Source organism: Natator depressus, chromosome 25 (genome assembly GCF_965152275.1).
Source record: "Natator depressus isolate rNatDep1 chromosome 25, rNatDep2.hap1, whole genome shotgun sequence".
Classification (NCBI taxonomy): Eukaryota; Metazoa; Chordata; order Testudines; family Cheloniidae; genus Natator; species Natator depressus.
The window spans coordinates 6202144-6216871 of record NC_134258.1 but is presented as its reverse complement, the minus strand read 5'-3'; the positions used below and the strand labels follow the sequence as shown (position 1 = coordinate 6216871).

Here is a 14728-nt window from a genome sequence, read left to right as displayed (position 1 = left end):
CTATGCCTGCCCCTCCAGCATGCCATAGATTCAGAACTAAGTTGTTTGGGGCAGGAACTTCATCTCCCACCCTGTCCAGGACACATGCTGGTCTAACATACTCTAGGAAAATAACTGTCCAAGATCCAGGTAGAGAGACAGCGTCAGCAGCCACTCCAAAAGCATCAAGGGTATTCTAGCTCAACGTCCCAGCCAGGATTCTGGTGCACGGTGTATGATTATTCCCCAGTTTGGTTTTTAGTTAGGGATGGAAAGTGTTGACAATCCCTTACTCACCACCTTCTCAACACGGCTAGGTAGGACTACGCTGGCCAGAGGGATACTAACAGGGAGTTTATTGGGCTGCACCGTGCTGAGAGGAATACTGATAGGTAGACTGGTGATAGTTTCTCCATTACTCGCAGAAGTCCTCTCTCGCAAAACCTGCGAACACAAAGGCAGCCTGTTTCAAAGGGGGCTTGTTACTCACTAGTGAATTTCCCCCAACAACGATCAAACCCTGCTACTTCTCTGCATATGTTGACGTTTTTATATACAAATAAGCTGTGTGCATTTTTCCCCAGGCACTTTGCTGTTGTATTTTTTCCCATCAGGCAGCACGTTATATACGAGAAAAGGGTGTTTGGGAAGTTTGAATGTGTTGCAAATTGACAGCACATCAGTTCAGCCAACAACCCACTGCAACCATAGACGAACAGCGGTTTCCTAAGGAATCTGAACCAGATCACCTTGGACAGGAAGGAGGGAGGCTCTGATGTGGGCCTCAAGGGGGAGAGGGAGGGAGTTTTCAAAAGCTTGTTTCCTCACATCCTTACCTGCGCTTGGGGATTCACAGCCTCTTATTTCTCAACATTTACATCAATGAGAAACGTAACCATTGATTTGCTGCTGGTGAAAAGGTGTTTGTCCAACAAATCTGTAGGCAGAAGCCCTCTATCCACAGAGCAGACACAGAGCAGGCAGCAGCAGCACAACCTTCCTATCACTGCCACCCGCTCGCGCGCCTCTACCCTGCTCCAGAACGGGCACCTCTCCATGGGAGAGCAACGTTCACACTCCATGGTACATTCTCTCCTCAGCCTCTCTGCTGAGGCCAACACCCAGCAGAGACTGGTTAAGTGAACTAGAGCAAAACCACCTACTCATTTTACAGAGTTCAGTGAAAGGCACCAGCCTAGTTCATAACCAGACTCTCCACCATCCAGTTCCTTCTTTTGACATCTTCCATTTCATGTTACACCCAATGCTGAGTTAGCCCTTTCTATGGCTACCAGAAAGGATGGAGTCCACACCTTCTAGCCTAGAGCTTTTATTTCTTTGCTCTGTGAGAAGCATCATTTCTGTTGACAGCTCTGTGCAGAGAAGCCAACGCATTCCTTACCTTCTCGCCTGCAATGGGTAAGGCCGCTGGGGAAGAGGGCCGAGTTTCCTGAGGACTCAGCTTTATGCCATTTGAAATGCCAGGGCTTGGATATGTAAGGCCATTCTCTTTTACATGGTCAGCTCTGGAACAAAGATGTACACAGTCAGCTTTTTCCTTCTAATGCCCTTCGTCCAAAATGAATTCCTATTACAAACTCAAGGCATTATTGCCTTGCTTACCTAATCAACTGGCATTGCTGGATATACTGGCTTACAGTTAAATGACTATGCCACCAAGCTTTACCACGCTAAAGTCTAGGCAGAGATTCTATTTTCTTCTACTGTCTAGGTATATTACCAGCAACACGACAAGCATTACCACACCTCATTTCCCAACACAGGAACTAACCACTCTCACCTCTGGTGTATCTCATTAGTTGTTGCTTTTCCATTGACTGCATGGTCCTGATTCAAGTGTCTCCTTAGGGCTATCTTAGCTGGGGAAAACCTGGTGTAATCAGGTAAGGACAAGCCTGCTGTCTTGTCCACCTTCTGTCTGCTGCTGTGGTTTGGGGTGCAAGGAATTATTTCTTGGTCCAGGTGAGAGGTCATGTATTGAGGGGTGTTCTGCTTGGAAGAGGGCCTGCTAAGAGCATTATGAATTTCATAGGGAGTAGCATGGCCATTCATGGACAGTTCAGGGCTCATGCCATTGATGTGGGGCATAGGAAATTTAGAGCACTCAAGCTCAAGTTGGAATCTGCCATGATCGGCCTCGGGCTCACGGCTTAAACGGTTTTTATTGCGTAGTTGTACCGACAGAGACTCATCAGGAGGCATATACGATTTCAGCTGCATGAGCTCCTGCTGCCTTTGACTTTTCTCAAGCTCCACAATGCTGATCTTTAAATAAAGAGGAGGACAAAGATTAAAGACTGTACCTAAGAATTATACCACATTTTGGAGTTTTCCCTTCCAGACGCTTCTCAGAAAAAGTGTCCCCTTTTTTGGTGATAACTCAAAGCAAACAATCTATGATTTAAAAAACAAATTTCAATACACTGCTCTGGATTTGTGAAACAAAGGTACAGGTAGAAAAAAGAATGTTCAAACAGACTACTAGGGAACATCTTCTAGAGCATGTCAGACAATTTCCAATAAAGAGTCTGTAAAAAGTCAGATTTAAATTGGATGGTGGGGGTGGGGGGAAATGACACCCCATACTAAGAGTGTCCAACCATGTGCCCGATAACACATTTGGACTGGGTTACCACTTCTTATGAGAAGCCAAGAGAACCAACCCCACTGTGAAAAGAAAAGTCCTCTTGGCAAGATATTTCTATGGGAAGCGATGTCTGACATGAGACACACAGGAGATACAATATAGGAGCAACAGAACGAAATAGAACAAAACCAATAGGACCTTCCTTTTCACTAGACAAAGCATTTTAAGGACACAGAGAAAAACTGATAAACCGATGCTCAGGTTCAGAAGCTCAGAGCAATACTGGAGGCCAAGCAAACTTCCATTATTTGCCCTTTGTATACCTGAAAGATTATCTGCAGCTTTGGTCTTCCTAGTTTTATCAACCCACCTTCTAATCATTTTGTCATACTACTACCATGGCAGCAGGTTTATGTTCCAATGTCACGTAATGCAAAAAAACTAACATGTGCCCTAACTGGAAAACTGGCTGAATACTACTACAAGCTAGTGGCACTAAATTTGCTCCTGGTTCTACCTGCAATTCCAAACAGTGCTTTTGTTTCTCAGAAATCTGATTCTTCAGTGCCTGCTTTTCCTTCAGTAAGCTCTCCAATGACAGCGTTGACCAATCCAACTTCAGTTCTTCACATCGTGCTTTAAGCTGCAAGTGCATTAAAGGCTTGGTCAGTGGCATGTTTCACAATTCCAAACTATCAACAGAGCAGGGCAGAATCCCATCCTCCTTTCCACTGAAATTTGAAGGGAAACTTCTATCATACTGAGAACTAGCTCTCAATTCAAGGCAAACACTGCAGCTTTAAAGAAAAATTGGTTTCCAATCCCTATGTAAGCAGCTGGAGTTGGGGCTTATAAGGCTAACATTACTCAACATCCCCAAATGTTTCTGCATACAGCTTCTCCCACCACCCTAATATTAACTGTGCAAACTGCTGAAAGTGACGGATATATAAATGACAGCTACAGCCAAGCGAGCCCTGGGCAAACTTCTTGTCCATGGTGTTCTATCACCTCCACTTCAAACTGCTATCCCATATGCGCAGAGCCTGTCTGCACAGCTGCGTACTGTGGACGAGGTTGGGGCCACCCAAATCAGCTGTCACTTCAGAAAACTTCTGGATTTCAATTAAGTCGTCTGTGAGAATGGACCACCCACCCCACCCTTTGGATCAAGATTCATTCTTTTGAAATGCATCTTGACTAAGAAGGAAGAGAAAGAAAAGAAAGCAACTGGTGACTGTTTTCAGAAGCCAAAAGGTCTAGGACTAGAGGAATGCCACAGATAGCACAGAAACCAGACAGTGAGCACAAGAACTGGACACACAAGCTCTTCCCATCACCAGTGTAGCATTCTTTGCATGGACAACATTCTTCTAGGCTCTAGAGGAAGGAAGATTTCCATTCAGTTTTTGTTCTCCTTAAGATATAAAAGGGAAAATAGCAGTTCATGACCTGCCTTCTATATATAAAATGGCCATCACTTGGCTCACACATTGCTCGTCATATGGAAGCACAGTACGTACCAGCTGCAAGCTCTGGTTCCTGAGTTCACTGTTATCTTTCTCCAGCTGCTTTGTCTGTTCCTTCAGCTGCTGGTTGTGAGCAGAGATCTCTTTCTGAGCCTGAATCAGGTCATTATATGTCAGAGCCTTAACTCCCAACTACAGGATGAGGAGGAGAAAGGATCAGATTCAAATGGGACTCAGGATTCCAATTTCAGAGTCGGCACACACATATAGTAATAATATTTCACATTTCTATATTGCCCGTCTTTAGGGGAGTCACACCACTTTTACAGTTATTAAAACTTCCCAACACTTCAGAGAGGCAGTGTATCACCATCATCATTCCCACTTTACAGATGGGTAACTGAGGCAGAGACGCAAGATACCTTGTGCAGTCACAAGCAAGTCACTGGCAAAGCTGGGAATACAAACCAAGAGTTGACCCCTAGTTGGACCATATGATCACCTGTTCATGCAGTGAAGCAGCATGCTTCTTTGTAGGCCTCTGAACTTTCATTTGACCTATCTGCATTTGTCAAGCTGGTGTGGTACCCACCAGTTTGTCCCACTGTACCCTCCCCCATGCTTTTTAGAGCCACTATAGGCAAATAGGAAGCTACCGTGCCTCAGTTTCCCAATCTGTGAAATGGCAACAATGCTGAGCTCTTTTGCAAGACACAGAGCACTACAGATGAAAAGTGGTGGGTAAATATGGCTAGCTGTTCTATTATTACTGTGCCACCCAACGTTATTGGTAGTACCAGAGGAGCACAAAGACTCCCCAAATGAGGTGAAGGCCTGACAGTACTAGACTAGCCCAAAGAGTTCACAGGCTAAGCAGACAAGACTGACAGCAGGTGGAAGAAATGCTGTCCCGGAGATCACATGACTTGCCCTAGGTCTCTCTCAGTCTGACCGAACGAGGAACTGAACCCAGAACTCTTGCAGTCCAGGGGCTTAATCACAGCACCAATTCAATGAAGCTTTGAGGCCTCTGCTGAGCAGCGCAGCAAGGACTATGTTGTGCATACGGGCGGTTTAGCCTGGTTTGGGTGTAGTTACTGATTAATCCCACCACTGTCAATCACCTTGTCAATCACTTTGTCCATCTTTATGCTGCGGGTGAATGAAATCACTGCTTCTGGGGTGGCAAGATATTTGTATTTGATCCCTTTGTTCAATTTCCAAGCATGTTCTGTTCTCCCCCTTCATAAGCAGAAGTGGCTGGAGCACAGGGTCATAAATCCACAAATAAAATGGTGTAGTGACATAACGCCAACACAAAGCCCGTGAATCGCCCAGGTGCAGGCGTGCACCTTCTGGAGAAAGATTAGGCAGACTTGGCAAGTCTACTCAACTAGGGGAAATGAATGTACTTTCTGCGTGCTCCTTGGTTACTTAATGGAACATCAGCCCTGAGGACTGTCACTAACACCTCTTCTGGGATCAAGACATGGTGGTGGGACTGGTAAGCTACAACTTAAGCAACAGTGATGGACTGGACAAGAGAAGGAAATACATTCCATTGGACAGCCACCTGCAGGAAGGAGCCAAGATGTCGAAGCCAGAGCAAAACTTCAAGAGTGTTGGATTATTAATTTCCAGCAAGAATATTTATCTGCAAACATTCATTTTTAGTCCATTCCCTCCAGGCCAAACCATACCTCATCGAGCTTTTGTTGAAAGAGCCGTTTAATTTCCTCTTTCTGTGCCTGGCAGTGGGTGAATAACTGTTGTGCTGTCCCCAGCAACTGAGCGTTCTTTTCCTGGAAAAGTGAAAAAAAAAACAAAAAAACCCCACAAAGTTTATGTCAGACTCCCATTGTAACGTGTGTGGGAAGTTCCACCTCACCAATTGGCATTTCAATGATACAGATGCTTACACAGGCAAGAATTAGGAACCCTATCATAAGGCGATGATATCCAACGAAGTGAGCTGTAGCTCACAAAAGCTTATGCTCAAATAAATTGGTTAGTCTCTAAGGTGCCACAAGTACTCCTTTTCTTTTTGCGGATACAGACTAACACGGCTGCTACTCTGAAACCTATCGTAAGAGTGAGATCTATTAGACTGTGGCATGGTCTTCCAAGATAAACAGAGAAGTCCCATCACCTGAAATATTAAAAACTGTACTGGACAGTTAAGAATGATCCTGCACTAGAAGAGAAGAGGAAATAGACTTCTTCATAGACCTTTTCCATCTCCAACTTCTGCAGTTCTGTATTTCCTAGCGTTTAACATTGTGGATGAACCCATATTTTAAAACAAAGTCACAGATATTTATTTATAGGCTTCTCTGTAGTATTCACCAGGATAATCTCTCAGCAACTCAAATGCCAACCACATTTTATACATGAGAAACTGAAGCACAAGGAGATTAAGTGACTCATCAAGGACACACTAAGTCTGTGGTTGAGCTGGGAATAGAACACAGATCCCCAAAGTTCTCACAGAATATTCTTTTTCAAAGAACTTCAGTAAACGAAAGTATGTCAGGGAAAAAATCAGAGATATGTTAAGTCATGTCCTAGAGGAGCCTCTCTCAAAATTCCTTACACTACCTGCTCTCCCTTTGATTTCTAGGGCAATTCATGCATAGAATATTCACCAGACCACCACAAGCACTCCTTACATTTTTGCTTCTGTGTCCCAGTCTCCCACACTCCCTATACCTGCAAAGAACAGGAGTAGAACTGGGAAAAGGTTCAAATTTCTATGAAAAACAATAGCGTGTGGAGGGGAAAAGAAACCAGAAATTTGTGATTCTTCCCCATTTATCTCCCAGCTCTAGAGGGGATTTCTGTAGGAGCAAAGTATTCACTGCTAAGGGCTGAAGATGGGAAAAAGAAGGAGTCTTGCACTCAAGAGCTATCCATCTGGATAAGGAGCAATGTTCTACACATAGGGGAAAATGCAGAAGTATTACATTTGACAACAATCAACCCCCCCCTTTGTCACCTCCTCCAAGGATTTTGGGAAGGGAAAACACACAATCACCATGGCACTAAACCCATTGCTTAGGTGAGGCTGTGAAATCATTTGTGCTATGAACACCTAGCATTTCATTAAGTGTTACAGCCAGTACAGTAGCTGATAGCTCCATCTAAAGGTACATTAGTATACTAGCACTTCAGAAGCTTTATTAAAAACATTTAGGTTTTCATAATAAGACACACAGTCAGAGGCAGTACTGTAACCAGTACATACCACAGAACAAGTTATTTAGCCAGAGCAGTTTGGGATTCAGGTTTCACAATTCTTAACTAGTGATTCTCTCAGTGCCCAATACTACACTCCACGAAGAGATTTTGACTTACAAATAAAGTTTCACATTTTAGTTTACCCCAGGGAGCAAAAGGTGTCAGATACCATCACCAACTTGCTCACCTCCATATAGTCTGAAATCACAATTCCAGTATACAGCACAATAGGCTATGCAAGAGGACAGAATTAACTTCATGCTGCTCATTTTCCTGACACCAAGCATGTGAACAGAAGGATTTTTTGTCCTCTGTTTCTTAGGGGACCATAAGCCGAAGTGGTAGGGGACTGGCAAACATCGCTGACAATGCCTCAAAGCACTTCTTGCACAGTGAATGCAGCAAGCAGCGGTTGACCATTCTCACCAAAGGCTAACACCAGCCTTCCCATATGGAGAACAGTGCAAATTCTATAAAGTCTGTGAAACGGGCTGGTGACTTTATGCTATTACCCTGGATTGCACATCACATCATAGGAATAATCCAGCAGCATTCTTCTCTGAGATTGGCAGAGGCTTAGAAATGGAAGACCCAAGATGTTGAGGGTTGGAATGTTACTGTGTAGGTAGAGTTGTGTGGAGGAACCATTATTCTGGCTCCGTCATCATAATCCTTATTTTCAAGGACATTCATTAATTCCCTAACTGGGGCAAAACCAAGAAGGAAAAGATATTTGGATAGTGAACTTGTACTCCCTCTGCTGGACAGATAGCTCTGCTGTAGCAGAGCACTGAAAGTAGAGCTGCGAGACTTTTGTCGTCACAGCAAGTATTTATGAATTTTACCCCAAAATGCATTTTTTTCAGGCACGGAAACAATTTGCGAATTCGGCAAACAGTTTTAGCCGACATTCAGAAATGTCAATTGGACTCAACATTTTGTCTGAATCAACCCAAGCAAAAGTTTCCGATTTTCATTTTGTTGAGGGAGAAAACAGGGGGGAAAAAATCAGTTTTGGTTCAGAACAAACAAGGGGTGGGTTTTTTTTGGTTCAGCTACTGTACCAAATACTTATTTGCTCAGCTGAACTGGAAGCTCATGCATAATAAATTTTACAACTATAATGCTTTCCATTAGGCTCTCAAGCACCTTACAGACATCGCTCTAGGTTTTTATAACATGCCCCAACACCTATTCAGGGACTTATGGATATTTTATCCAACCTGCTGTGTGACTGTTGGCTATTCCTTTACTTTTGTTTTAGTTCTTCCATTTATTATAAGGTGAACAAACCAACTTCTTGATGTTAAATTAGTTTGAGGGTTATAGCCTAGGGTTCATTGCAATTCCTGGTTTCCACACATACTACTGTAAAAGGCATTTTGACTCAGATTAGCTTTCAATGGACACTTTATTCCAGAAAACCAGAATAAGGGCTATTTTATCTTCTCTAGCACAATTTTATTGTCCCATATGACCCATCTGTGATCTCAGAATAGCTCTTACTGAGCCACAATTACCTGACTGAGATTGTAACCAGTTTGGAAAAGACCGTCTCATGTAACTTTTGGTCACCTTCTCTTCTGAAGCTCATCAGAGGAAAGAGTGGCCATTGAAATGGTGGTGCTTTAAAGTGTGGCACTACTTTCTCTTGAAAGTTCAAATTCCTGCTATCTGTCTGCTATTGTTTAGTGTTGGGAAACCCTCATTTTCATCTGTACAGGTGATCCCATATTCAGGCAAATAGCTCAACCATATTTAACAGAGTTTAATGAAAAGGAATTTAACAACGAATTAAATCTGGACAATCCTGTGAAAAAAGGGAACATTATCCCCATTTTACAGGGGAGACAGAGAGGCAAAGAAACTTCATCAAGGTCACAGTAAATTGGTGGCACGGCTGAGAATAGAACACAGGACTCTCAGTCCTGTGCCTTAAGCAAAAAGGCATTGTCTCTCTTAAGCAGGGCCCCTTAACTCTGTCAGGGGCTACAGTGGAATTATGTAAATACTGATCTGGAATTCTGGGTCTGTGGCATTTTCTCAAATATCTGTGGAAGGGGATGTGGAGGCTGTACATCTATAGCTAGAAATGGTCAGGAGACCAATTTAAAAAAAAAAAAAAAAGACACTCACCTTTTCCTGCTCCAGTAACTGTTGCAGGTTTGCTTTGTACTGAGGAGTTTTCATGTACGCCATGAACTGCATGTACTGGATCTTAAAAGAGTCTGTAACACAAATGCATGGAGGACGGAAGGGGAGAAAAACAATTTAAGACTCATATTTTGGACCATGGTTTCTCCCTACTGCCTTTTGCAGGGGTTAACATGTACACTGAGGCTGTAGAGCTCACTCTGGTGAATGCTGAAAGCTCCTAGTTACAATGCAAGCTGACCTCAATTATTTTAAATACAATAGTTTTGCACCATCTTTTTGCTCTAGGAATGGTTATTCCAGTAATGTGCTTTCCTTTGCAAGAAAAATAATGTTTTAAGAAAACTAACCTGGAACTTTCTCCAATAGCATATTACTTAGACCCTTAGCTGGTCTGTGCGTCATGCATTAACCACATAGATTAGCTCCCTCATTATAACATTTCTAAGACCACATTTTCAGGAAGCAGACAGGAAGCTGATGGACCCTAATGATGTGTGTGTTGAAAAAGGAGTTTCTTAATGGACTTTAATGCAAGCAGGAGCAATAAAACAGGCAACCCATTATAATCATGACAGAAATGCACTCACAGTGCTCCAACATCCTTCCAGTCTCACAGCCTGGGGTCATTCTACTCCTTCCTCCTTCACAGCTAAACAGCTGCGAAACTCTACTTGTTCTTTACAATACCCCAAAATTCTCCCCCTTCCTCTCCATCCTCACTGCCAAAACCTCAGTCCATGCTCTTGATTAATTGTAATCTCCCTAATCACAATGCACCCCTCAAGTCTATCCATCAAGCCACAGTTAAAGTCATCTTTCTCACCGATTCCCTCCCACCATGACAGTGATCCTTGATCTCTTCACTGACTTCCAATTTCTTCCTAATCTTCAAGGCACTGTGTCTTATATAGAACTCACCCCTTGTTGCTTACTTCCTATACTTTGCCATTTTAACTCATCTTGCTGCTCTCCGGGTCTCCCCCTAGAAAGAACTCCACATCTTTTCCTCACACCATCTTTTACATCTAGAACAGACTCCCTGACCATATAGCCTCACTGTCCTCCAAAACCCTCAGAACATCTGATTTTATTTGTCTACTTTGCTTTCTGGTTCTGGGAAAACAGAATTCTGCCCCCCATGTTCCTTATTCGTTAAGTTAAAGCACCGTCTTATTTTAAAATAATGCAGAGTTGTTTCTGGACCAGCAGTGTGTCTTTTTCCCTCATGCCACATGAGAGCTGAAACACAGTCAAATGCAGTAAATGTAGACCAAGGCTTCAACTTAAGCAACATGCAAAAGAACGGACACACTGGCAATGGTGGAGGCTGGAAGAGAACTGGCAGGTCCTCCCTTCCCTTCTGCAGTGTTATGTATGCAAGACAGACGTACTGTAGGAACAACCTCTCCTTAGTTATCAGAGGTTTAGCATCTTCAGTGTAAAGGTTCTTGTAACAAGCAACATAGTTGCCAACATGGTCCAAATTTTAACAGTGACATTTTATTGACTTGTATTTTAGTGCTAGTGAAATACCCCATTTAAAAAGGTAATGGAGACTAAATGTCATTTGATACAGCATGCATCTACCACCTTTGCCCAGGCCCCAATGGACCTCATCATTATTCTGAAGGGACTATCCCTAAGAGCAAAATGGCCTCCCCATGGCACATTTAGTCCTCTGCTGGAATTGCCAACAAAGGGGATATTAGGCCATTGGTTATGTAGGGAAAAAAAAAAAAAAGACCCCATCCCACCCAATCCAGTTTCACAAAGGCCAAACAGGCCTACTGATTTTAGGGGACCTCAGGTGAAATGCTCCATATCCCATTACCAATCCAGTTCCAGCTGCCAATATTTTGCACTTCACTGTTTTGTATTAAAATATACCTTTCTTCCCCCAAAATTAAAGCTTTAGTGTTTCAGTTTCCCTTGAATCTTTATATCACAGCAATGATATAAACCACCACCCAGATGGTAAACTGTGATCAACTCATTATTTACTCCTTTCATTCTCTATGCATCAGGAGGGGAACTCTTACCTAGCAGCTTCTGTAGTGCAGGTGGGGTAGGAGTCACCAACAGTTGGTTAGATGAATGCCGTTGCACTTTAGGAGGTAGTTGGTAATATGGACTATGAGGTGACTTGTATGCATCTAGAGGAGAAAGTAATGCAGACCACATTTTAAGCAATGAAACATAGCAAATGAGGAAGATGCCCTTTGCCATCGGGGAATATGTTTTTTTACAGCACAGGACCCAGTAACTTGGCTAAGTGCCTCTCATGCAACAGATCAGCTTTCAAAATACACTCAGGATTTGTGCCCAACACATCAGTGAAGGCAAACGCAGCCAACCCCTCTGTTCTGCTGCCCCCCATTCTGGAGAAGTCTGGATTAACATTAACAGCCAGCTGTCTGAGCGTCAATCATCCCAGCTGGAAAGCAAATGATACAATGACACAATGCAATAGGAAACAGGGAGAGGAGGTATGCAAAACCGACAAGAAAGATTTAGAAGTCTGTGGGTCTCTGAATACAAAGAGCTCTGAGCGTTCACTCTTAAGAGTAAAAACTTTCCTGGACACTAACTGAGACTCATATGGACGACGCTCTTCCACTGACAACCGCTGAGTTTCTCAGCTTACCCTGAGGAGAGGATGAGGGTGTCTGAGACACAGTTTGAGCATGCAGAAGCTCTAGTGCAGTTTGGTTCTTCTTGGTCTTGCGCTCTGTATTTGCAGTGTTCATTTTCTTGGGACGCCCTCGCTTCCGCCCTGCCATTTTCCTTCCTTTCTTACTCAGCTTTTTCTTGCGTGCTTTGGAGGGAGATGTCTTTTTAACTGCATTTGTCCCAACTTTTTCTTCTTCAGCACCAGAATCCTAAAGAAATGTTGAAGAGAAAAAGCTTTCTAATATTTAGCAATTTGCATTTGCAGAATATCAGTTAATCTTTACCACACCCTTTTGAAATAAGCAAGTATCAACCCCATTTTATAGGAAGGACATGGAGGCACGCAAAGATTAAGTAATTTGCCTAAGGCTACAAAGCGTTAGTGGTTAGATTTGGGATTGGAATTGTCCCTGGTACCCAGTATGCTATGATCAATACACTACGCTGCCTCTCCTCTGGATCTATCCATTGCAGGATTTCCCAAACTGATCCATACAAAACTTGCTGCTCACGGGGAGCCTTATTACAAGCTACTAAACTGCACTGAAATAAAAGCTGAAGTCACATTCAAAACTTTCCTCCTATTACTTATCCATGTGAGCAATTGCTGCTTTTATAACAGGGAGGTAGCTTGTGCATTTATGGCTGGGAAAGCGTGTGGTCCACATACCAAACTATTAACATGTGGTATGGCCCTTGCAAATGTTTAGGAACCCCTACTCAAGAGTAAGGGCCTGTCAACACGATGAAAGAGACCAGAAACTCTACTCTGGAATAAACTGTTCCCGAAGAGCTCACAAACAACACTGATTATTCTGAAATAAAGTGTTTTTTATTGCTAACAGTGTATCCATGCAGGGAGCTCTTCTGGAATAGATTTTCAGGTCAAACTCCCTACGTAGACAAGCTTTTATGGTTGGTGCAGACTGCAAGCTCGAGCCATAATAAAGAGAGAACATGTTTTTTGTGTAAAATATTCAAGAGGGAGTTGACCTTGTTTTCTCGCACCTTCGTTGGAGTAGTTGTGTTGCTCTTGTTTTCTCTTTGCTGACGACGTCTAGCTGCCTCTTGTTCCTCCTAAAGGCAATTTAAACAATGGCATTAAAAAACATCCACAAATAAGCCCAAAAGATAGTTGCTATATTCTCCCTTTTGAAGTACAGACTCCAATCTTGCCAAGCTAGTTCCTCTGGGATAGGCACGGATAACGTAAGGACTAGTCAGAGTGATTAAGGAATGATAGAACATCTTTTCTTAGTAGGCAGGAAGACACTGACTTACCCTGTCCCAGACAATAGCAGGTGGGAAAAGGAAGGCAACCTAAATTAGCTTTAAGAGCTACACTATATTCCATGGCAGTCTCCTAAACAGCATCTATGCAGATAAGCAACCACAAGGGAGGGAGAGAGCCACATGTTTTCCACCCTAATGAGTAGGTCTTTGTACTTTTTTAAAAAGCCTGTTAAAACATCAATGACCTTATCTATAACCACCATTTCATGTATTGTTGCATCACTGCGCATCTTTAAGGGCCTTGCCATATAAAGTCATGAATCAACTCTTTGAAAGAGAGCCTAATTAAATCCTAACAAAGTCTGTAGATAAGACAATCCAGATGAAAAGCAGCTGAAAAAGCATGAGTCCTGCCTAGTCACTAAGGACATGAAACTCCACAAACACTTCCTTGTACTCTCCAGATGAGGTTTAATGTGTTGACAATTCTACCAACTATAATATCTTTACGAACTAAGTAAAAGTAAGTCAGGGGATTATGGCAAACTCCAACTCTCTCATAGTAATTCAATATCTTCACTGTTAGCAGCCAGGAAACTGCCAAAAAATAGTTTATGTGATTAGTTCACAAATATTTGAAGACAAAATTTGGTGGGTTTTCTCCACGCTTAGTGTCAAAATCTCACTCTCTCAAATTTGAAATCAACAGTCCAAAACCCACAAATCTAACAGCTACCATTAACCCCAATCTCAAATGCCATTAAAGGTCAGGTTTGGAGGACAATGACTGAGCCCTAAAACTTGACATGAAGAGGCTCCACAAATGCAAGACGTTTCCTAGATTGCTACAGAAAAGTCTAGCCCCATAAGCCATTTGTAATTTACATCTAAGCCATCATCTTTCACCACTATTTAATATGTCCTATTCAGTGAGACCGTCCCAGAAAACTCTGGAGTTTTGAATTCCATGCACTGCAGTAAAGCACAGTGATCAATGACATCGGTTACATTTCCAAGTGAATGGTAGGTCCAAAAGTAATAGCTGAGAGGGCCTTTCTTCAAAAACTCACTAACTGACAAGGCTCAGCATTGAGACAGGAGAATTAAGCCATCATTAAATTCTTAAAATCTGGCCTGTTAATGTCATTAACATTTAATAATCCTTTAAATACAATGCAAGTGGAAAACTGCAAGGACTCTAGGCTTCCCTGATACATTTTTAAGAATTATTATTTTATTTGGATGTGCTGTCAAAGCACTACTGCAGTCACGAGTTACTTCATTCCAACATGACTGTCTGCAGATATTGTTTCTTGATGAGCTTGAAACATATTTCCCCATCTGCTTCTGTTGTCTTTATAAAGCTAATGCTTAA

At 42.6% G+C, this 14728-nt stretch overlaps 1 protein-coding gene across 5 annotated transcripts in view; it reads right to left on the bottom strand.

The window, feature by feature from the left end:
• The window catches only part of DOT1L (DOT1 like histone lysine methyltransferase), a 104449-nt gene that overhangs the window by 23408 nt on the left and 66313 nt on the right, over window positions 1-14728 (bottom strand). For 4 of the 5 annotated variants that reach the window (XM_074939418.1, XM_074939415.1, XM_074939417.1 and 1 more), the window contains 10 exons: window positions 13114-13197; window positions 12095-12329; window positions 11490-11603; window positions 9430-9521; window positions 5757-5858; window positions 4111-4248; window positions 3105-3230; window positions 1781-2265; window positions 1382-1505; window positions 277-423 (listed from right to left, as the gene is read on the bottom strand). In XM_074939418.1, coding sequence (XP_074795519.1) covers window positions 277-423; window positions 1382-1505; window positions 1781-2265; window positions 3105-3230; window positions 4111-4248; window positions 5757-5858; window positions 9430-9521; window positions 11490-11603; window positions 12095-12329; window positions 13114-13197 — 1647 coding nt within the window. The remainder of the gene's footprint in view (window positions 1-276; window positions 424-1381; window positions 1506-1780; window positions 2266-3104; window positions 3231-4110; window positions 4249-5756; window positions 5859-9429; window positions 9522-11489; window positions 11604-12094; window positions 12330-13113; window positions 13198-14728) is intronic. The other variant, XM_074939416.1, reaches the window with a different exon arrangement.